The 23170-nt window shown below is 53.4% G+C and overlaps 7 protein-coding genes across 7 annotated transcripts; 3 read left to right on the top strand and 4 right to left on the bottom strand.

Annotated features, from left to right (window-relative positions):
• Nucleotides 1-1789: 1789 nt before the first annotated feature.
• On the top strand, nucleotides 1790-5528 carry CkaCkLH20_03205 (DNA-directed RNA polymerase i subunit beta; the record flags this gene model as incomplete). Its single annotated transcript, XM_038885924.1, has 2 exons — nucleotides 1790-2257; nucleotides 2319-5528. 2 exons carry the CDS (start codon nucleotides 1790-1792, stop codon nucleotides 5526-5528), a joined length of 3678 nt encoding a protein of 1225 aa, XP_038748433.1.
• Nucleotides 5529-6812: 1284 nt separating this feature from the next.
• CkaCkLH20_03206 (tyrosinase precursor) lies at nucleotides 6813-8846 on the top strand (the record flags this gene model as incomplete). Its single annotated transcript, XM_038885925.1, has 3 exons — nucleotides 6813-7128; nucleotides 7342-7604; nucleotides 7653-8846. 3 exons carry the CDS (start codon nucleotides 6813-6815, stop codon nucleotides 8844-8846), a joined length of 1773 nt encoding a protein of 590 aa, XP_038748434.1.
• Nucleotides 8847-9243: 397 nt separating this feature from the next.
• Nucleotides 9244-9827, top strand: CkaCkLH20_03207 (small nuclear ribonucleoprotein sm d1; the record flags this gene model as incomplete). Its single annotated transcript, XM_038885926.1, has 3 exons — nucleotides 9244-9287; nucleotides 9398-9447; nucleotides 9514-9827. 3 exons carry the CDS (start codon nucleotides 9244-9246, stop codon nucleotides 9825-9827), a joined length of 408 nt encoding a protein of 135 aa, XP_038748435.1.
• Nucleotides 9828-10274: 447 nt separating this feature from the next.
• On the bottom strand, nucleotides 10275-11039 carry CkaCkLH20_03208 (uncharacterized protein; the record flags this gene model as incomplete). The annotated part of the gene is made up of 1 exon (XM_038885927.1): nucleotides 10275-11039. The coding sequence occupies one exon, from the start codon at nucleotides 11037-11039 to the stop codon at nucleotides 10275-10277; it is 765 nt and encodes a 254-aa protein (XP_038748436.1).
• Nucleotides 11040-11481: 442 nt separating this feature from the next.
• On the bottom strand, nucleotides 11482-14080 carry CkaCkLH20_03209 (alpha-glucuronidase; the record flags this gene model as incomplete). The annotated part of the gene is made up of 2 exons (XM_038885928.1): nucleotides 11482-13473; nucleotides 13535-14080. The coding sequence occupies 2 exons, from the start codon at nucleotides 14078-14080 to the stop codon at nucleotides 11482-11484; spliced, it is 2538 nt and encodes an 845-aa protein (XP_038748437.1).
• Nucleotides 14081-15254: 1174 nt separating this feature from the next.
• Nucleotides 15255-15560, bottom strand: CkaCkLH20_03210 (uncharacterized protein; the record flags this gene model as incomplete). The annotated part of the gene is made up of 1 exon (XM_038885929.1): nucleotides 15255-15560. The coding sequence occupies one exon, from the start codon at nucleotides 15558-15560 to the stop codon at nucleotides 15255-15257; it is 306 nt and encodes a 101-aa protein (XP_038748438.1).
• Nucleotides 15561-15889: 329 nt separating this feature from the next.
• Nucleotides 15890-21730, bottom strand: CkaCkLH20_03211 (nonselective cation channel; the record flags this gene model as incomplete). The annotated part of the gene is made up of 11 exons (XM_038885930.1): nucleotides 15890-16726; nucleotides 16771-16834; nucleotides 16889-17221; nucleotides 17272-17586; nucleotides 17639-17975; nucleotides 18059-18219; nucleotides 20146-20937; nucleotides 21000-21050; nucleotides 21112-21203; nucleotides 21259-21512; nucleotides 21607-21730. 11 exons carry the CDS (start codon nucleotides 21728-21730, stop codon nucleotides 15890-15892), a joined length of 3360 nt encoding a protein of 1119 aa, XP_038748439.1.
• Between the last annotated feature and the right edge of the window lie 1440 nt (nucleotides 21731-23170).

Below are 23170 nucleotides of genomic sequence, written 5' to 3' on the forward strand. Positions count from 1 at the left end.
GGAATTCGGAACCTGGAATATTCTGGGAACAGAATGCAGGAGGCAACCTAGGTATTTAGTATGAGTTAACCTGCCGGAGAGAAAGAAAGGCACAGTCAGGCATGTTGGGCCGAGCAAGAGAGGGAAAGAGACGTGGAGGTAACCAACTACCTCAGGTAAAATACCTACCTAAGCTTACCTCAAGGTAAGGTAGGTTATTAGTTCGAATCCAGGCAGGCAGAGATAGATGGAGGCAGGAGATGTAATGGAATCAGTCGAGCTTACCTTACCTGACCTGACCTACTTTAGTACCTAGGCAGGCACCTACCATCCTCATCCTGCCCACCTCAACTGGAGGCCGAAACATTTTCGAGGTGCTGAAGCCGCAAGGCCACTTCACTTACACCTACACCATCTTTGATCTCACATCGCATCCCTTCCCATGTCCCTGCCTGCCTTACCTCGCTCCATACATCACCGGGCTTACACTTAGCAACCATCGAATCGCAGAACAGCTCCTCACAACCTTGGCCCACGATCTTAGGCCCTGGGTTGCAGAAGTTGGGCTGCAAGCTTCCAGTCCTACGTTGTTCCCCGCGCTAATCAGTACCCTTGCTTGGTTCATGATGCAAGCCAACTCTGCTTTCTGTGCGTGCTAGGTGCAGCTCCGGCAAACCTCCCAAATTCTGCGACAAGCACATTGGTGAGACTGTGGCCGCGGGGATCAAATGATGGCCATTGAAGCAATATGGCCACGTTATGCACGAAGACCTTACCTTGCCTTACAACCTTTTATCTACCTCATTGACCAACATCTTCGTAGAGCAACACCCACCCAGTGAGGTCAGATGCTTCCTTACCTCACTTGGTTCAAGCGTTCAGGATTCGAATCGATACGGCGCCGTCCCGTCATCTCCATCTCTGGCTGACACGAGCTGCTGACCCTTCGTCATATCTCTCCGCGATATCCTGGATGCGGTCCGTCTGGCCGAGTTTAATCGAGAGTACATGCGTGGTGTACGCCTGCCGTCCAGTCTTCCGAATCATCGGACGAAACTCAGAGTTCAATCCTGCCGCGAATAAGTAGAAGTGTTGGAAGCAGTAAGGCTGTCGGAAAGTTCACACAAGTCTCCCTCTCTCGCCCATTATTCCCAGCAGTCAGACCCGTGTCGCACTGAGTAACCACCGCAGCCTGTCATCGACGACCATACTCTCGTGACAGTTAAGGGGTAATGAACCATCAGTAACACAGACAGGAAGCGGCTGCAGACCAAGAAATGAGACTCCGAAGACAACGATGCAGCCACGCGTACGGATAAGAGCGAATAACTTCGCCGGCTTACTTCACACCGGAAAAACGGACTTGTTGAAAATCAGGGCACTCCCGAGGTCGCCTGGGTCGGGCTCGATGCCGAGAGAGCGCTCCTAGGTCGATTTCACCTGCAGACTGGCCCCGTAGATCAGATAAGTCACAGTACGGAAACTGTGCTCGATAACGGCTCACCACTAACATGAGCAACGCTTTCTGATTGGCTGTCTCATTTTTCCGCTCCATGGCTCCATAATAATTTTTTTGTTTTCACCGGGCTGCCGACAAATCGCATGCCTCTTCTCTCTGGTCCAGCAGCTCGCGGCGTCGTAGCAGAAGTTCATGTTCACCTTGACTCTGTCGCCTTCGTCTTGTGCAGAGTGCCGATTACCACCCACGTTTGTACTTGTATGACATAGCCTCTGGTACGCTTGCCCTCCGACTTTATTGCGCTCCTTCAGAAGCTAATTCCTGCAATCGCAGGCGACAAAGCGAGCGAACATGGCTCCTTCGGCGACCAACACCGAGTGGGATCACCAGTACAACACCCTCCGCCGCGAAAATCTCTTCCGGAACCCTCCCAAGGATCACACCGCCTACCCGGCTCTGCAAGAAGCTGTTAGCCCCCATATCGACTCCTTCAATGCCGTTTTCAGAGCCGACGGCAAGAGCCTCCTCGACCGAGGTCTAGAGGACATTGGCGTCAAGACCTACCTCGACGGCGATGACAGGTCTGGCCCCGAGGGGAAAAACCGATTGACTATTCGGTACAAGGGCGTCTCCCTCCAGAAGTCTCAACTGCCCCCATCCAACAAGTTCGCCAGGAACCGCGAGATCCTCCCGTCTGAGTGCAGAGAACGCCACTGCACCTACCGAGGCAGACTTTCCGCGACTTTCGAGTACAGGATCAACGATGGCGACCCCAAGGAATTTGTTCGCGAGCTCGGTCAGGTGCCCATCATGATCAAGGTAAGCTCATTTACTGGTTCGGCCGTGGCTCAGGAGTCCGCTGCTGACGTTGCCTGTGCAGTCCAACCGATGCCACTTGGAAGGCAACTCACCCGCCCAGCTCGTTGCGAAGAAGGAGGAGTCTGAAGAATTGGGCGGCTACTTCATTGTGAACGGAAACGAAAAGATCATTCGAATGCTGCAAGTCAACCGCAGAAATTTCCCCATGGCCATCAACCGTCCGAGTTTCCAAAATCGTGGCCAAGGCTATACCCCGTACGGCATCATCCTCCGCTCAGTCAGACCCGACGAAACATCACAGACCAACGTCCTTCACTACTTGAGCGACGGTAACATGACGTTTCGTTTTTCCTGGAAGAAAAACGAGTACCTCGTCCCCGTTATGATGGTCCTCAAGGCACTCGTGGAGACAAACGACAGAGAGATTTTCGAGGGCCTTATCGGGCTGTCCTCGTCCAAGTCGGCCAAGAACACGTTTCTTACGGATCGCGTTGAGCTACTGTTGCGCACCTACAAGTCGTACGGTCTCCATAGCAAGACTGAGACGCGAGCGTACCTCGGCGAGAAATTTCGTGTGGTACTGGGCGTTCCCGATACCATGTCCAACTACGACGTTGGTACCGAGTTCTTGCGCAAGATCGTGCTCGTCCACTTGGGCAACGTCAACGTCACCGAAAAGGAGGACAACGACAAGTTCAGAACACTGCTCTTCATGATCAGGAAGCTCTACGCTCTTGTCGCCGGCGACTGCGCCGTCGACAACCCTGATGCCATTCAAAACCAAGAGGTCTTGCTTGGTGGTTTCCTTTACGGCATGATCATCAAGGAACGCCTTGAGGAGTTTCTGACAACTGCTGTGCGATTGTCACTGAGGGAATGGACCAGAAAGCATCCGGCCACGCCCTTCACGTCGCAAGATTTCGCCAAGGATTTCCCCGCCAACATCTTCAGGCACGCCAATGAGAACATCGGAAATGGTTTGGAATACTTCCTTTCGACGGGTAACTTGACGAGTCCGTCGGGCCTCGATCTACAGCAGACAGCAGGCTTCACAGTTGTCGCGGAAAAGCTCAATTTCCTTCGCTTCATCAGTCACTTCCGAATGATTCACAGAGGTGCCTTCTTCGCTGAGCTGAAGACAACTACAGTCAGAAAGCTCCTGCCTGAGTCTTGGGGTTTCATGTGCCCTGTACACACTCCTGACGGTGCTCCTTGCGGTTTGTTGAACCATCTGGCGCACAAGTGTAAGATCATGACGGAAGCTGTCGATGCATCCAAGATTCCTGCTCTGGTGGCAGAGCTTGGCGCCGTAGAGACGTCGTCTGCTGCAACGGACGAGAGCGTCGTCATTATGCTCGACGGTAGAATCATCGGCTTCTGCACTCCCCGCGAGTCGTTGAGAATCGCTGACACACTTCGTTACTGGAAGGTCGAGGGCTCTCATGGCGTACCTTTGCAGCTCGAAATCGGATACGTTCCCCCTTCCAACGGCGGCTCTTACCCCGGAATTTACTTGGCATCTGCTCCCGCTCGTATGGTGAGACCTGTCAAGTATCTTCCCTTGGACAAGGAAGACTTTGTTGGACCTCACGAGCAGCCTTACATGTCGATTGCCGTTGTCGAAAACGAAATAGTTTCTGGAGAGTCAACACACGTGGAGTTCACTCCTACAAACATGCTCTCTATTCTGGCCAACATGACTCCTTTCTCCGATTTCAACCAGTCGCCCAGAAACATGTACCAGTGCCAGATGGGTAAGCAAACCATGGGAACACCAGCAACTGCTCTGCGGCACAGAACGGACAACAAGATGTACCGATTGCAGAGTGGTCAAACCCCCGTCGTACGATCGCCTTTGCACAACACCTACGGTTTCGACAACTTCCCCAACGGCACGAATGCCGTTGTTGCCGTCATCTCGTACACCGGCTACGACATGGACGACGCCATGATTCTGAACAAGTCGGCCCATGAAAGAGGATTCGGACACGGCACCATCTACAAGACGAAGAAGGTCTCTCTCAAGGACGAATCGAGGACGCGAGCCGTCAAGAACATCTCCAAGCTATTCGGTTTCGCTCCAGGTGGTTTCGTCAAGGGACACTACAAAGCTCAGCTTGACGAAGATGGTTTGCCGTTCGTTGGCCGCATGGTCCAGGAGGGAGATGTCCTGTGTGCATGGCACACGGTGTCAGCAGACTACAGCGGAAAGCTGATCAACCTCGACGGGCAGACCCACTACGAGAAGTACAAGGAGTCCGAGACAGCATTCATCGAGGAGGTGCGCGTGATTGGAAGTGAGACAGGTAACGAGCCCGCTCAGACCATCTCCATCAAGCTCCGAGTTCCCCGATCTCCTGTCATCGGTGACAAGTTCTCCTCTCGTCACGGACAGAAGGGTGTTGCCTCTCAGAAGTGGCCGGCCATTGATATGCCCTTTTCTGAATCAGGTATTCAGCCTGATGTCATCATCAACCCTCACGCTTTCCCTTCTCGAATGACCATCGGTATGTTCGTCGAGTCGCTCGCCGGTAAGGCGGGAGCTCTTCATGGCCTGGCGCAAGACTCGACGCCTTTCAAATTCAACGAGGAGAACACGGCGGCAGATTACTTCGGCCACCAGCTAATGAAGGCTGGTTACAACTACCACGGCAACGAGCCTATGTACTCAGGCATTACTGGAGAGGAACTGGCGGCTGACATTTACGTCGGCGTCGTTTACTACCAGCGTCTTCGTCACATGGTGAACGACAAGTATCAGGTGCGAACAACAGGACCTGTTGTGCCGACGACCGGTCAGCCCATCAAGGGAAGAAAGCGTGGTGGTGGTATCCGTGTGGGAGAGATGGAGCGTGACGCGCTGCTCGCTCACGGTACTGCCTTCCTCCTGCAAGACAGACTCCTCAATTGTTCAGATTACACCAAGAGCTGGATCTGCCGCAGCTGTGGTTCGTTCCTCTCTGTCCAACCGACAGTGTCGCCGTTCGTGGGTAAGAAGAAGCAAGTCACGACAGTCCGTTGCAGGAACTGCGCGACTCAGCTGGACGCTAGCGATGCAGCCAGCGCCGCGAAGGTGGAGGGGGAGATTTGGGAGGATGGGCAGGGTAACCAGTGGGTTGGAGGTGAGAACACGACTGTTGTCGTCGTTCCTGGTGCGCTCAAGTTCCTGGATGTTGAGTTGGCGGCCATGGGTGTGAAGCTGAAGTACCGCGTTGACTCCCGCGACGCACCCCGCAAGGGCCCGTTGAAGCCCATGTCATCATTACCTTAGACGGCGTTTGGTAGGGAAAAGAAGGAGGCCACCTCTGTAATTTGATCATGATTCTAATTCAGGCATCGTTTCAATAGCTTCGTGACAATCGTGTCTGTAATTATCCCTGCGGTCTAGCTCAAGAGTCAACGTATGAGATTATGCACGCATGACTGGGCGGCGACCTCGATATGAAAAGCCGAAGGCCGACGCGTTTGGCAAACATTTGTTCGTCAGCCACTGCGGAAACGTATGATCACCCCAAGCCGCGTCTGGGAGGCATTGCCGTTTGTGTAATGCACGCAACCGACCGCGGGAGATGTTCGAAATGAAAATCGTAGCACAACAACGCTGCTAACCGTGTGCAAATGCCATAGAGATCGGTGACCCGGTTCGGCCCTGAGTGCGCGCTCCGCAGAACTCCTTGGTTGCATTTGCAGAATCTGATGGTGTACATGTGCACACGGCAGTACCTGATAGACTGGAAAGCTAGGTAAGGTCAACGGCCAGTCTTAAGGGAGTTTCATTCAAATGAAACCAACAGAAGATCTCGCAAACCATTTAAGAGGCAATGATTATGTGATGTACTTAATGGCTGGGCAAAAATGAGTGTTTGCTTGCCTCGGGAGACCCAATCTACGTCTGGTGTCTCTTGTGAAGAAGGTGTCCCTTTAGAATGGCTGTGCCAGATTCTACACTCTACAAAGCGCATTCCGCCGCAAACATAAGAGAAAAATGGGGTTGGTTGCGGCAGTATTGCTGGTGGATGTTGGTCGATGTTTCCCGTCCTTGAGGCGCCTGCCGCTTGGCTACAGACTGGCCTCATGAACCAGACATTAGGTAGGAAAGTCTCGTACGGCAGTGCAGCAATCTTTAATTACGGAACTGCAGCGTGCCACGCACGCTATTGTCTGTTCTCCGTCTAATTGAACCAGGGCCGTCTTGGTGTCCGGTTGCCATCTTCTGGCGCCTGACCTGATATCTTACCTTGGTCCTCTCAACTGCCCGCCGTCTTCATCTCGACACCCTACCATCCTTCCCTCGTACAATGACGGGCGCACTCAAATCCACCGCTGAAGCATTTCCTGACTTTTGAACACCCAAGACCATTCTGTCCCACCAACTGTGTCCTCAGAGGCGGCGGCCGTACTCCTGTTTCCTGGCCGGCTCAACCGAGGCAGGTCTGCAGCTCCCCGGGGCTCGTCTCTCTCTTTTATCCCCATCTCAAGTATCAGACCCATCTCGATTCTCAACTTCTATCTACCTCCGTTCATCCCGCTCGACTGCTACCAAGATCGCGTGGCAATGGCATTTCGTACCGCCTACTGCCTGTTCATCGTTTTCATTGCGGCCAGCGCTGCAGCGACCCCGTACTCGCCAACCTACGACTATGGCTTCGATGCAGCAAAGCTGGTAAAACGCCAGACGCAGGAACCCATACTTGTCAGCAAACTTCCCTCCATTAACGGGTCCGTTCCAATTCGGCTGGAGATTCGACAGATGAAGCAGAATCCATACAAGTGGAATTTGTTTGTGCTCTCCATGAGCATGTTACAGTACACCAACCAGAACGACGAGCTTTCGTGGTACCAGATCGCAGGCGAGTACCTTTCATCGAGCAGTAGGTCGCAGTTTTGACATTCAGCAGGTATTCACGGTGTCCCTTTTGTTCCCTGGAATGGCGTCCCTGGTGCCGCCGGGGTCGATGACCGAGGCTACTGCACTCACATGTCCATCTTGTTCCCGTCATGGCACCGCGTATATCTCGCTCTTTACGAGGTTGGTTGAGTTTCCTCCCAGGGCCTCGTTTTTATGCTGAACTTTTGACAGCAAGTTCTCTTCCGTTTGGTCCAGACAATCGCCACTTTGTTCACCGACCCAAGTGAACGCGCCCTTTATCACGCAGCTGCGGTCGATTGGCGGATTCCATATTGGGACTGGGCAATGCAGCCGCCAACGGGGGAGGCCGTGTTCTTACCCGAGTTTGAGTCGCCTGGAATCCAGATATACGGTCCCAACGGATGGCAGTACATTGCGAATCCCCTCCACAGCTACCAGTTCAAACCGCTCGACCCGAAGGTTTTCTCTGAAGGCGATGTAAGTAAATAGAAACTGGCCGAGGGATCAGGGGACTAACAAACCCAGTTTCCCACATGGACAGAGACCAAACGAGCGCCTTACGAGATCGCAGACAATCATAGCATAGCGCAATCCATCGAACATGCGAGGCCGGCTCTTCAGCAGAGACTCTACACTCTTTTATCAAACTACAAGGACTACGGACCCTTCAGCAACAAGTACTGGGGCACCGCAACCAACCAGTCCCAGTTCGACTCGGTCGAGGCGCTTCACGATGCAATGCACGTGCTGGTGGGCGCCCGCGGGCACATGTTCTACATCCAATATTCCGCTTTCGAACCGATGTTCTTTCTTCACCATACGATGGTAGACAGAATCATCACCCTTTGGCAAGCTCTGTATCCGACTTCGTGGGTGGTACCCCAGGTTGCGATGGAACATTCGTTCACCATGCCGCCGGGTACGGTTCAGGACGTACTCACTGACCTAAAGCCCTTCTTTGCCAATACCAGCGGCGCATTTTGGAATTCTGCCATGGCAAGAGATACGTTGCCATTTGGGTACGCATACGCTGAGACGAGTCCTACGCCGGGAAGCTCTAGAGCTGAAGATCGGGCACGCCTCATATCCGCAATCAACAGGCTCTACGGATCGTCCAGCCCCTCGACTCTGGTCCAAAAGCGTCGAACAGCCTTATCGAGTCGCGATCGGGGACCCTTTACACCGATTCGCAAAGGCACTGTCCTGGCCGATGGGTTCACGGACTTCTCACGCGAGCCCCAAGTCGCCTCGAAACTTCTCAACAACGACAACGTCTACACAGAGTGGATCGCCAACGTACATGTGCAGAATGGGGCGCTGAACGGTTCTTTTTCGATCCATTTCTTCATTGGCCAGACCCCCCAGGACTCGAGTTCTTGGTCTGCAGCGCCGAATCTGGTTGGGTCGATGGACGTCTTCGCTATGAAGAACATGGGTTCTGGGAACCATATGTCAGGGACCGTTCCTTTAACGTCAGCTCTCATGCACATGGTGGCAGCTGGAGGAGTGGCAGGGCTAGACCCAGGCCAAATCGAGCCGTACTTAAAGACATTTCTTCAAGTTCGCGTGGTTGCAGAGAATGGCAAGGTGGTACAGCCCAGGTCCATTGACAGTCTGTACATTCAGATTGCGAGTTCTGAGGTCCAGGCGGCCAGGAACGAGTGGGAGCTTCCCAGTTGGGGCCCAGTGGTCGCGAGGTTCGAATTGGACCTTGCTTGATGGCGCTGCTGAGTAAACGCCGTGACTGATTATAGTGGGTTCCATGAGATGTCTGTCATTGGGCTCTCCAAGTGCATAAATTGTCCTTCTTGAGATAGGTAGTCGACTTTAATGTGTAATTTGTTCCCCAAGAGTCAACATTACTACCCGACTATTGCGCTTTCTCGGTTGAATAATTGTTGTTCGCAGTTTGTTTAGTGAGGTGACGCAAAGGTCACGTGTACCCAAGCCACACCTAGCAGCCTGGATAAGGCCCCACTCGCTACCTTCCTGAGGTACCCAGATACGGGATAGGAACTTTTCCGAAGCTTCAGCCTTCCCGTCCTCAGCGGCTTGGATTGTCTACCAAGCCCACGTTCAAGTCGCGACAACCTCGAAGCCGACCACTTTACCACACTTGACGCGCGACACACGCGACACCGCAAATATGAAGCTCGTCAGGTAAGCATCTAATGTGCCTTCTCATCCCCTCGCTCCGTGTGCTGAGCTTCCTTCGCAAAAGACCGCCACGAACAAGAGCGCCAGAGCTAACATGGACTGCCTGTCATTAGATTTTTGATGAAGTGCGCCAACGAGACGGTGACAATCGAGCTTAAGAATGGTCAGTAGTCACTGAGGGCTCCTTTTCCACTCACCAGGGACTCTGGCTAACGCGTCTCACATACAGGCACCATCGTCCACGGCACCATCACCTCCGTCTCGCCGCAAATGAACACGGCGCTTCGCACAGTCAAGATGACCCCCAAGGGCCAAGACGCCGTGTCTCTCGACACGATGAACATCCGCGGCTCCACCATCCGATACTTTATCCTGCCCGACTCGCTGCCGCTAGACACACTCCTGATCGACGACGCGCCGAAACCCAAGAACAAGGCCCGCAAGGAGGCCGAGCGTGGCGGCGGCGGCGGCGGCGGACGCGGGGGCAGAGGAGGTCCGCGAGGGCGTGGACGTGGCAGGGGTCGCGGTCGCGGTCGCGGTTAGATTGTGTAGGAGAGGGAGACGACGCTTCCTAGCTCTGCAGAGGGACGACAGGCACGCACGTTACACGCCACGAGCGTTGAGAATCCTTCTGCGAAATGAAACAGCTGCCGACATGCCGTTGACGGGGAAGACTACTGCATATACTTGGACCCGGCTTGGAGGGGAGGGCGAATTTCTTCTGGCGGTTTCTTCCCAGGCGTGAAAGCCGCAAACACTTTACTGTTTGGCCCAGAGCATCAAAAAGTACCTTATGCATCAAGACGAACCAGATGCTCTTCAGGCGTTGGGGGAGGTAGGGAAATCAAGACTTCAAATCCAGTACGGACGTTCGATGTCAGCGACGACGATCTCATCACTGTGGTACATTTAGCGGTGGTGCCGTTGCATACGTCAAAAACCGAGTTTAGTAGCAAGACACAAGAAAAAAAAAACATTTGCATTTCTTCGTCACGACACCTGTTGCCTGTCTCTCCATACCCTGATGATCTGCAATTTTTCCCATCCAGCCTGCTTTCCGCTCTCACCCACGGTGAGGGCCTGCCAACCGTTGCCAAATCCCTCGATCCGGCTCTTGACATCCTGCGGCTTGTTCTGCGCACACAACAGGATGTAGGCGCAACCTCTCGCCGAGAGCACGGCAGGCAACGCCTCAATCAAACGATCCGTCGTTTCCATGCCGTCCTTCCCGCCTGCGTAGGACAGTGACAGAAAATATGAATCCTCGTCAAATGTCGTTTTTCTCTCGCCAATCAACAGTGTCTCGGACGACTGGTCAGGCAGCTCCGAAGAGGGCACATACGGCGGGTTGAAGATGAGGACATCCACGACACCGCTCCGTAGCGGAGATGTCAGGTCGCTCATCGTGGCGCCGAGCCAAGCATGGCAGCTCGTCTCCTCGTTCTCCTTGCGCGCGCGACCGACGGTGCCGTTGGTGGCGCGGCACGCGAAGCTGTTCAGGTCTAGGCCCGCCGTCAGTACGTTGCGGGTACCAAACAGCTTTTGAGCCTGGGCCGCGACGAATCCGATCACCACACCCGAACCCGTGCCGACTTCGACGACCAGAGGTGCGGAACCACTGTCTGAGCCGAAGCGAGACGTCAGGAAGGCGGTTTCTGAAGGGGCGGAGAGAGTGTCGAGGAGGAGGTACGAGTCCTCCGCTGGCTCGTAGACCCGGTCGAAGGGAACATGAGATGTGTCCGGTGTAGGAAGCATGGTTATTCGTCTTCAAGGTGTGTTAGTTATGTGTGTCTTAAGAGGGGCGGGAAACCGACCGAGGTTCGTCATTCGAACGCCCAGTTAATGTGACACCAAAAGACGTTTTTCTTGTTTGGGGCACTTTTGTGTAGTTCGTTGCAAATTCAGGTATTCCCAGCTTCACGTTGTTTCGCCAGTAGTTTAAACTTGGTTGCTGATGGCCGTTATCAGAGATTTGAGTTGAAAGGGAAAAGTCCAAGATGCATACAAAATCTCACAACTAGAGAAAAATGTGGGGTTTAGGTTTAGACAGCAATCATTCACGCCTTAGGAGACGAATGGCTTATACTATCGGAATAAGTGTCAACCATTCTCAGTGAGCCGCATACTAACTTAAAACCGCGTTTCTCATTGAATTATAAACATGTGAATCGCGGCAAATGAATGCCATTTCAAGACTTTAATCAATGATGCCATCGGGCAAGAAGCTGACATAGTCCAGCGGCGCCACCTCGGGTCCGTCGGGTGTTCCAACAATCTTCAAAGTATCTCCCTTCTTGACTTCGACGCCGGGGAAATTGATTCGAATGGCCGAGTGTCCGTCCAAGAACTCAGACGGCCAGTGACCCAACCTCTCCTCGCCATTACCCCTCCACTGGCCAACCACCTTGTCGTTGATGTAAGCAACGTATGAGCACTTGCCCCTGATCACATCGAAGTAGTTGACAGCCAGAGTATAGGTACCGGACTCAAAGTCAACGACTGCACTGGCCGTCCCGGTAGTGGTGTTGGAGCTCGTAACGATAGCCTTATAGCCAGATGCCGCCTCAAAGGGGTCAACATCGACAACCTTGTATCCGTCCAAGGTCATGCTTTCGGCCTCAATGCGGTACTTGTAGTTGCCCACACGACCCGCCTCGTCGGCGATGCTGGACTTATTCCAGTAGAAGTTGTTGATGGAGTCACGCCAGACGAGAGAGTGACCGGCCTGGTACTTCAGCTTGAAAAGGACATGTTCGTAGCGCTCCTCATCGATTTGGCCTTTGAGAGACTCCCACATTGGTACGAAGGTTTGAGCAGTGGCTGCGCCCTCGTAGTGGGCGTCGTAGAAATGTTGAATGACGGTCTTACCACTCTTAAGCCTGTGAGTGTAAGGAACGTGATGAAACCAAAGCAGCAGGTCATCTGGAGTTGTCTCGATGTTCTCGTATACCTCAGCGACCTCGGCTGGATACTGCCCAGCGTTTCGGGTACCGTTTTTAACGGTCCTGTCCATACCGATGCTGAAACCGTCTGCCCTCGTCCACTGCCCCCAGCCATTATTATCCATACTCGTCGCTGACGGTCCGTAATGCGCATAAAGTATATCTGTAAGTGTTTGAATACCCAGATTACCGCTGTAGTTTTCATAGGCAGGCCAGCTTTCCATTGACATCTTCGTGATGGTGTCGACGACGTTGGGATTGAGGCCGAAAGTCAGACGGGTCCAGTTTTGAACGATGGCGACAACATCATCGGTGGGGCTCCATGCTAGTCTACCGTATGCGTAGAGGTTGGACATGGCCAAGTGGCTGCCGAGCCAAGTCGAGTTGGCGCCGACGTTGATAACACCAGCGTATCCGGCGAGAGTCTTGTTGAAGCGCTTGCCTGACAGAATGTCGTGCATAACAGACGGCTGGCCGTCGATGCGCAGGTCAAAATCAAGAATGGTCTTCCAAAGCGGAGGCAGGTAAACCAGGTGGTCCTGCTGGCCTAGGTATTCTTGGGAAATCTGGAGCTCGATAGCCATGTTGGTGTGCTGGAGGTTGGCGAAGAGCGGCGACACAGGTTCGCGGACCTGGAAATCGATGGGACCGTATTTGATTTGCACGACAACGTTGTCATCAAACTTGCCATCCAACTCCTTGAAGAACTCCACAGCGGCGTTCGCTCGGTCCGCGTGCCAATCGGTCCAGTCCAGTTGATCGTAGACGAAGGCACGGAACATGACGATGCCTTTCTGGAAGCCATGGTTCTTGAGCTCTCTCGCGAACAAGTTTGCGCCATCCGCGAGCGTTCGGTTGTATGTGATCGGGCCTGGCTGACCCTCCGAGTTGGCCTTGACAAGGTATCCGCACAGGTCTGGAATGCGCGAGTACAGCTGCTCGGTGATGTTGCCCCACCAGGCGATGACGGACTCATCGAGGGGATCGAAAGTTGACAGGTTGCCAAAGGTCTGGGGTGAAGCGAAGTTCATCGAAATACCGACTTGGACGCCCCAAGGTCTGAAGGCATCGGCGATTCTCTTCAACCCGTCCATGTTCTCCGAAGAAAGGAGGATTGGGTTCGCGTTGACGTTGTTGACGATAATTCCGTTGATTCTTGCGGAAGCCAATAGACGGCCGTATTGAGAGACGCGGGTCATGTCGGAGACGACTTTGAGGTTTTCGAAGAAGATGGAGACTCCGCCATACTGAAGAAGTTAGCAACATCCCGGACATTGGTATTGACACTCATAAAACCGAGAGGCTTACACCACGCTCAATGCTGCCGTGAGTTCCAGTGCCGTCCATGTTGTCCCATTGATTGGCCCAGCGGATGTTGGCAGACGGGTTTGTAGCATACGCAACCTCGCTGAAATTGCCCTGAGCCAGCAAGCTCAAGTACTCAAATGCGCCATACAGAGCACCCCTCTCGTTTTGTCCCAGAATCTTGACCGAATCGCCCTTGACGCTGAGCCAGAAACCATCTTCGATTAGGTCCGCCTCCAAATCGTTGGCGCCGCATGTGGAAACATAGTCGTCGAGGGTAGCAACGACGATGGAGGAGCCATTGCACGCTTGTTGGCCAGCGGTGATCTCCTTGCCGAAAATGCCACGGTAACCCTTTTTCAACTCAGACAGAGCCGAAGATATTGGGCCGTTCTCTGTTGCATTGAGTCCGACAACCGTGGATGGTAGTGAGCCTGCAAAGCCAGCGGAGGCGTACTCCGGAAGCCTGGCATAGCGCAGCCAGCCGTCGAGGCCGTCCTCGGCGGCAACAAGGCCGACGAGTGACGCAAGGAAAAGAGTCTTCCGCATATCGGGTGCTGCTGGACAGGACCAGTTGGAGAAGCACTTGCTCTTAGGCTCATAAGAGGATTCAGGGTGACACTGCTTATTATAAGGACAGCTCAAACAGCATCATGGGCAGCCATCCGAATCTGCGAACTCGCAGGAGACGACTCCTACAAGCCAGCATTGGGGAAGCCAAGGACCGGGGCAAGTAGCGGTAATGGCATTATCGCATTCAGGCTAAAATGCGCCGACGTATTCATCCATGACTTGGAGTGGAGAGCATCGAAGCAGGTACGGACGTCAGTCGAATTAAGTCGTTATGGACCCATCGGCAGTGGGACACTTCATTTTGAGTCTAAACGGCGACATGCGGAGAAACTGCGCTAGCGGCATGGATGAGAGAGGGGAGAGGCTTGGAAGAGACTGTCGGCCCAGATTTAGGGGTGAATATGACCCGAGCATATTCGTGGCCGAGGCAACTGTACGCGACTTGTCTATGAGGTTGGGGTGGCCTACCGAAGTAATCTGAACTTCAGATTGGTCATTGATCTAAATAGACTACGTTAAAAAGGGGGTTGTTGCTTGGATGGCATTGTTGATACCCAAGATCAACAAGTAAACAAAAGGAGAGAAGAAAATGTGTAATTCCCCGCACGAAGCTCTGAGGCAGCGCGGGGTGAATCGGGGGGAAAGAAAGCGGGGAAGAGAACCTGAAAAGAAACCACCGGCAGTGCTTCGGGTACCTAGGTATTAATTACGGACATGACTACGCAATACGTCTAAAAGGTGCGTAGCGGTCTGCCGTCCTGATCCTTGGACGTTGATCACCAGTTTAGCCTGCAATTTTACGAATGTAAAATTCCCAATTTCATGACTCGAGATAGAAAAAGTCGAGAGTCTAGGTGCTGGAGGCAGGGCCATGCATGCCACTCGGCGCTCTTCGGCAACCTCGGTCGAGCTCCTCCGACGAACTGGAACCCCCCGGCCAGAAAGCCCAACCTAACACTTGAAGCAACGCCCGTGTGTCTCCAATGCCAACCCGGATAATGAGCTCCTCGATATGTCGATTCCGGCAGAATCGTCATCGTGTCTTGGCTCTGTTCGATTCCACGTCAGCTCTCAAACGTCGACCATCATGTGCGGGCTTGCTCTCTCACCTCCAAAGCTTGCGTCCACGGCAAAGCTTCTGCCACTCTTCTCACATCACCGTGCAGCAGGTGCATTCGATTCCCGCATCCTGCTTGTTCGGGCCCGTGCCGAATTTGATGCCGTTGGTGATCTTCTTGATCATCCGTGTCTGGTTGCGGTCGTACAGTCCGTATAAATCATGTCTTGGGCAAGGCCGCAAGTCCGCCAGCTGCATTCTAAGAGGCTTTTTGGCGATGCCGCTTCCGAACTGGCCACAGGTTGTGTAGCCCATGCCAGGCCCGCAAGAGATTGCGATCTCTCCCCAGATGCATTTGCACTCGACGTGCTTGTAGATGATGACTTCGCACATGCTCATCCGTTTGGCAATTGACCGATGACGATGAACCGTAGCTTTGCCTGATTGGTGTGGTGTTTGTTGAGAGGGCCGTCGAATTCTCGTGACGATGGATGTGAAATGCGAGCAAACGGCAGGAGCAGATTCTGTCTAATCCGAAAAAAATCCCTTTTTTTTACAATCAAACGAAATTTGCCGTGTTGCTGCGTCTCTGATTCACCTTGTCAGTGCGAGAAGCCGCCGAGCGAGCTTCTAATGACAACTTGTAGAAAATTTCTTGCTACTTGAATTCCTTACACATCCTCGTCCTGGCAGTAGTTTGACCAACGCCAATTGCCTCGCCCGAGTGACTACTTTGGCGATTGAGTCAAAGATGCGTCCATGTCTCGGAGAGTGCTGCTTTCCCCTGTGCCAAAGTTCTTGTCGGAATAATCGTCAGAGCCCACCATCCGAGCCAACAAGTTCTCAATCCTTAGTGTTGACTGCTCCAGTGCCTCCAACCTGCTGTTTACATCGTGCATATCCTCACTGCCGGTAAATGATCCTCTCAACTTGGACGAAACGCCCGGGAACATCGAGTCTCTCCTAAGAGGCGATTTCTTCCGCATCGTATCGTTCGTGATCGTCCTAGTGAATTGACGTCGGATCATGTGATGGGTGAAGTCGTCATCCACGGCGATCTCTTCCTCCACAGAATCAGGAGGCGGCAGATCAAACACGGCTCTTATGTCGCGATGAGCTGTTATACGCCATTTCTCCCAGAACCACTGCTTGACCCGGGGGTACAAGGTCAACGTTCCACCTGTCTTCGACTTCTCTGGCTGCGGAGGGGGCCAAAGAATCCTCCGTTCCGCGACGGCGATGATGAGCAGCAGCGGAAGATTGACGAGCCTGACGCTTGCTACGTGTATCTTGTGGAACCAACGCGGGCCAAGAACGAACTTCAGGGGAAGAAGGAGGAACACTGCCAAAATATTGAAGGGAGGCTGGTATGCAAAGATGGCATCGCCCTTGACGCCTTCTAGGGTCAACACTGCTTTCCGGAACTGGATTTCAGCGGTGGCGTTCTTGACGATTGTGCTAAAAGTGTTGGAGAGCATCGATACGAGTATTGTGAGGAACAGTGTGTTTCCTAGGAAAGCGAATGCTACCATGAGGACCGGGCCCAACAAGGGGTGAAAATCGGCCTTTACAGTTAGTCACCGTTCGTATGATGGATCGGGTCACTCACCGATCGCGAGATGCCTGTACCGTCTAGTCCAAACCAGATCCACAACATCCACTTGCCGATCAAGCTGTGCAAGAGCTATTAGCAGACTCGAAAAGCGGTCAGATCGATGGTTGCTTACACTGGTGCATGCTCGCCCTCTCCCGGTGGGCCTTCGCCAAGCCAAAGAAGGGATAGGAGAAATCCGCCAAAACACCAAGCCGATAGGAACGTCAACAGAACAAAGTCTGACATCATGGAGCGCAGAGAGAGAAAGACAAGATTGTCTGACAGCAAGTTAAAAGCAAGCCTTGGTACTAGGACGGGAGCACCCATTGCCAGGACGTCCAAAGCCTGCTGTTTTGGAACAAGTTCCCCGGTACGACCGCCATGGATACGAAGGACCACATATATGGCGTAAAGACCGATGAATCCTACGTCAAGAAAGGACCATAAGTTTTGGGTGTAGACATGCCTGTCAGGTAATTAGAATAGCGACACGGCTTCTCTGGATGGTCTACCTACCAGCCGTGTTCCAAAATTGTCGCAAACTGGTCAAGAGACCATCCAAACGCGAAGACGGCAAAGCAACCTTCCAATAGAGTGAACTTTTCGGGATTTCGCTCAGCCATGACGAAGAGGTAAAGGGCGAGGAGAACCATGAACTGGAAGACTTCTAAGATGTTTCTCGTACGAGGTACGAGAAGCCGGTATTGGTCAAGCAACGGGCCTTCCCGGGGATTATACAAGGAAATAGGCTTCAACTTGTAATGATCAGGAATGATATCCATAAAACTTGAAGGCGTGTAGACAATGCGGCCTTCATAAATGGCGTCGACGCTAGGAAAGCTGGTTAAAATTTCGATCAATTGAAACGCAATGGAGCACCTACACTTTCTGGCAAGGGGTTGCGCTCAGGAAATGTTTGCTCTCAGTCAAGATGGCGATCTCAAGCGAGGGGAGCATGCGGTTGTAAGAACGGTAAGTCTCGGTCGAAGCGGCTTCGCGAATGCCAGCCGGAGCCATTTGAAAAGGTTCAAAGCCAGCAACTAGAATGTGCGACAGCAATACCAAACCTTCAGGACCCTCATTGTCCTCGCTGAAACGCCTCAGAATACGGGTCGCCACGAGCTCGCACAGTGTTGCGCGGCTGTAGTTGACATTTTGACGACTGTTGAGATGTGATTGCTCATGGAGGAATTGTGCGCGATTGACAAGCAAGCAGTAGACTGCGGTCATTGTTAAAACAAGCACGGCTACATTCAAGCAGTGACGCTTGGCAGAGCCAGTGAAGAGGTGAAGCAAAACTTACCTATGGATATGTCGTCGAGCTCATACAGCTTGTCGACTAGGGGACGAACAACAGCAATATTGATTCTGACATCGCGAAGCTGCTCCAAACTGAGATAATCCTCTACGATGGAGATGATGTCTCGTCTGATGCGATGTATGTTCGTGTACACCGGGAGGTGACTGTGAGGGTTAGTCATACAGCCATAAAGCGGCACTTGCACCTCTGATGTATGGCTCTGACGATTCCGATTGAGAAGCGGTCGTTCTTCCGGAAGCTGCAGTCGCGTCCGGCGACTGCGTTCGGACATAGTAGATGCTTGCTACTATGGTGCCAAAGTAACAAGGTGATGCAGGATGCAAGTTGTTCGGCCAAGACGACGGTCTACCTAGTGGCAGCTAGGGACGCTGCTAAGCAATGTCGAAAGCAACTGGGTGTGTGTGGTGTAGGTAATAGCTGATGCGGAGGATGTTTGACGGTTGAGGCGGACGATGATGGTGAGAAGGACCAGTGAAGACGCCAAACCGGACCGGACCCGGGCCCAAGTTGCCTACGGACAAGGTGGCAAGCAGAGGAGCCCCCACGCGGGCTCGGCCTCAATCCGACTGCGTGGCTCGGCTTCCGAGAGAACTTGGTAGGAAGTGGAGGGAGTGGTTGTACGATAAAAGCAAGGTTCTCTTCAAGCCGCGACTCTGCAGCCAGGGGGCGATGCTGGCGATGTTGCTGGTCGGCGGAGAAGGACGTTGATATAGATAGGTAGTCGGGGTGGACGTGGATACTTCAGTACCTACGTTGCGGCAGGGCAGGGGGGTTTTGTCTCCACGCGGTCAAGGAGGAGCAGAACCTCCAGCGTCTTTCCAAGCTTGCTTTGAATGCGACAGGTCCGGGGTAATGTAGGGAGCTGCCCGTCAGATCTCTTAGTGCAATGCGAGCGAGACAAGTAAGGCGGGTGAATGAGCCTGAGACGGAGGAGGATAACCTACCTTTCCTAATGTAAGGTGATGTACGATTGACTTGGTAAATTTAGGGAGACCAGATGGAAGGACGCAGTCGGGAATTTCGAGCCGACTCCAGAATCCCGGCCTACCACTGTCGGTCTGTTTTGACGCTTCCTCTTTTCTCCCATCCGATCTGAAGTTTTCGTGGATGACGACAAACGCCGACGCGAACCCCTGTTGAGTCTGGACTGTCCCAGTCTCGTCCTTTTAGAGTCCAACCAGCGTACATTCAGCTGACTTAGGTACCTACCCACCTTACGTAGGATGCATATCGGTCCAGTAGCGATCCAGCAGTGCGGTTTTGTGTTCTTGCCAAGGACGATTTTGCTGCAGTACAGATGGTAGGCACCTCAGGTCAACTCAAACACGTTTATCTGCCCGCCTACTGAGGCACCGGCAAAGGTACTACCGCACACGGACACTGGATGGTGCCCGTGCAGTCATCCATCCATCCCATTGCCAACTTTTCACCTATGCAAGTAGAGGCTATAACATCAAGTAGGTAGCAAATTTCACTCAAACACGGCACACCTTGTGCTTTTTGGACCAAAAGCTGAGTTGGCGTCCGCCCTGTGCGCTGTCTCCAGGCTCCACAATTGAAGCGTGCTACGTGCTACCTTACCTTACGTCTGCTGAAGATACGATGGAGATTAGACGGGACGATTAGAAAACGCCGTTACCTAAGCAAGCCAGTTTGCGGTAGGAGTCCTGGCTGAGGCGACGCTTCGCATCTTGCGGTGAGCCGCTGGTGGGGTTCCACAAGCATCACATGTCTCTCGTCTTCATGGACATTCCTGGAGAGCGTGCTCCCAAAACAAAAGACCTCCGTCACGGCCTCATCGACCACAATCTCTCACCTGGCCACTCTTTTCACCTCATCACGACGTTGTTCGGCCCGTCTCAACGTGGGAGTATTGGTACTTTTCATTCAAGGTGTTTAGGTACGGTAAGCTACGAGTTTCATAATCGCTACTCCCATCCATCATCATCCAGTGCGTCTTTTCTCTACGCCAGGCGTGTCTCATCAATTTTTACCCCAGTCCCCCAAACCAGTGTCAAGGAACATCAGGATTCGGTATTTCCATGTCATCATTAGTCGACCAAGCTTACAACTCAACGGCCTTGCGGAAGTTGGCGCCGGCGTAGACAGCGTTGCTGCCGAGCTCCTCCTCGATGCGGAGAATCTGGTTGAGCTTGGCAAGACGCTCGGAACGGGCAGGGGCACCCGTCTTGATCTGACCAGCACGGATGCCGACAACAATGTCCGAGATGGTGACGTCCTCGGTCTCACCAGAGCGGTGGGAGACCATGACGCCCCAGCCATCGGCGTACGAGTCCTTGGCGGCCTGGATAGACTCGGTAAGGGTGCCGATCTGGTTGACCTTGAGCAGCAGAGCGTTGGCCGACTTGAGCTCGATGGCCTTCTTGATGCGCAGGGGGTTGGTGACGGTCAAGTCATCACCAACGATCTGGATGTCCTGGGACTTGTAGAAGTAGCTCCAGGCCTCCCAGTCGTCCTCGGCGAAGGGGTCCTCGATGCTGACAATGGGGTACTTCTTGCAGAGGTCAGAGTACAGGGCAGCGAGCTCCTCGTAGGTGATCCACTTGGTAGGGTCGCTCTCGGGGTTCTTGAAGTCCAGGTCGTACTTCTTGGCGTCCTCCTTGTAGAACTCGGAGGAGGCGACGTCCATGGCAATGTTCATCTTGCCAGTGTAGCCAGCCTTCTCGATCGCCTCGGTGATGAGGTCAAGGGCCTCCTGGGCAGTCTGGATGTCGGGGGCAACACCACCCTCGTCACCGACGTTGCCGGCAGACTGGCCGTACTTCTTCTTGGCCAGACCCTTGAGGGCCTGGTAGACCTCGGCACCCTGGCGCATGGCCTCGGAGAAAGAGGGAGCGTCGCTGGATAACAAGTGTTAGTCCATGCTGCGTTGTGGAATTCGACAGAGCCGGTGGGGACCTACGAGGGGACGATCATGAACTCCTGGAAGGCGAGGCGACCACCAGCGTGGGAACTGAGACGCAAAATTAGCACTCATGCTCCAGACAGGGTGGATCGAGCATTTATTTGCTTACCCTCCGTTCAGGACGTTCATGAAGGGGACGGGGAGGACGAAGGGCTTCTTGGTACCGGCGAGGTCAGAGACGTGGGCGTACAGAGGGACGCCCTAGAAGCGGTCAGTACTCGAAAAAGCAAGCGTAAGTGTTGCACAAGGGAAATACCTTCTCAGCAGCACCAGCCTTGGCAACAGCCAGCGAGACACCGAGGATGGCGTTGGCGCCGAGCTTTGTCTTGTTGGGGGTGCCGTCGAGGTCGATGAGGAACTTGTCGACCTTGGTCTGGTCCTTGACATCAAGGTTCTCCTTGATCAGAGCGGGAGCAATGATGCTGTTGACGTTGTCGACAGCCTTGGTGACACCCTTGCCACCCCACTTGGTCTTGTCACCATCGCGGAGCTCGCAAGCCTCGTGCTGACCTGTTCATTGGGTATCAGCCTCATATCGTTCCGTCTCTTTGGAAGTATACATGTCTGTATCAGGACGGCGGCGGCTGCTGCGACGACGACGTACCAGTGGAGGCACCGGAAGGGACGATGGCACGGTGAAGGCCGGTCTCGGTGACGACGTCGACCTCGACGGTGGGGTTACCACGAGAGTCGTAGACGTAGCGAGCGTGGATCTTGGTGATGGCCATGGTGTGTTGTTTTGTGATGGATGATTCCTACGGATGGGAGGAAGAGATGTTAGCAAAGGATACGAGGGGGGAGGAGAAAGACTTTATATTGGGAGAGCAGAACGGGACAAGTGGGTGAGTCAACAAATGGTAGTGATAGGACCGATTCGGGGAAATTGCTAAGCTTGCGAGTGCTCCTTGACCGGACTAAACAATTGCCTCAGGGTGGGTGGTGGGGTGATTTTCTCGCAAGCTTCACATCCAACGCCAGCAGCAGCTTCATGATAGCGGGGAGCTAGCTAGCTGCTGTGACGATAGAGGGGGGATGTGCGTGCTGGAATCAGACTTACTTGTAGATGGGTGTCTGGATGATGAAGTCGTGCTTGATCCAAAGCAATTGCTTGGTTGTGCAATATGAGGCTTCAGTGATGGAGGAGAGGAAATGTTTGTGCCAGAGCAGCAGAGGGGAGCGCCTGAGGGACGAAGGTGGGAGAGAGGTGTTTTGGTCTTGGAGGGGTCTTTCCCTTCCAACCCCACCTGAGGTGAGGTGAGCCCCAGGTCAGGGAAGGGAACAGAGGCGGGAGGTACGAATACGTACAAGGGCAGGAGGCAGGTAATAGGTACTTTTAAAAAAGGTAGGATGCCTTACTCAATTCAGGTACTCACTCCGTACACCACCTACCTTACTTCACATCAGCTCAGGTCAGTGTCCAACTTCCAAGGGCCCGTTCACGTTGCTCGCATCTTCTTTTTGGTGGGTATCTCGACGTCGCCCAATTGCTCAAACACTTCAAGGGCGGGGCATCTGCCCTGTTAAAGGAATACATGGGTTTAGAGCTCCAAACGGCCAAGAATATCACAAAACAGCTTCGTTTCACAGTACCACCCTTAGCACCACCAACCGCAGCACTGGTGAGGGCCACGGCCTCAACAAACCAAGCAATGAAAATGCCGCCCTGCCAATACGACCAGACACGTTTCTGCTCGTGTCTCTCGCCATTGGGCCCTCATCTATTTTGGTCCCCAGACATGACCCCGCCGGCTTCAAAAATAACGAATTCGCTCAAGAGTCAGTCTCCGTGTCAAGTCACGAGAAAGCCCTCCGCTACTAGATATCAAGACATTCCGACCGTTTGGTGTCAGGGTCCTTCTCTGATTGGCTGCCCACATCATGTGTCGTCTGCACAACGGTTTCTAGCCTTCTCACTTTCGGGTGCCGCCCCCAGTGGGCTCTGTCCGCCGCTGGATGCGTAAAAGTGCATCTTCGACAATCTACAAGTCCCGACTCCCGATCTTCAAGACGTCTTTTCCCCGGGACCCCGGTCCAACAACGGAATGTTCATTGGCAATCGTCATTCAAGAATGGCCTTTTTACTCCACAAATCGTCTGGGACCGGTTATCCGCCATGGATTATCCCGAGGATGTTGCTCGGAACAGCCAGGTGCTAATGCGGTTCTTCC

Source organism: Colletotrichum karsti (assembly GCF_011947395.1).
Source record: "Colletotrichum karsti strain CkLH20 chromosome Unknown Scaffold8, whole genome shotgun sequence".
NCBI lineage: Eukaryota > Fungi > Ascomycota > Sordariomycetes > Glomerellales > Glomerellaceae > Colletotrichum > Colletotrichum karsti.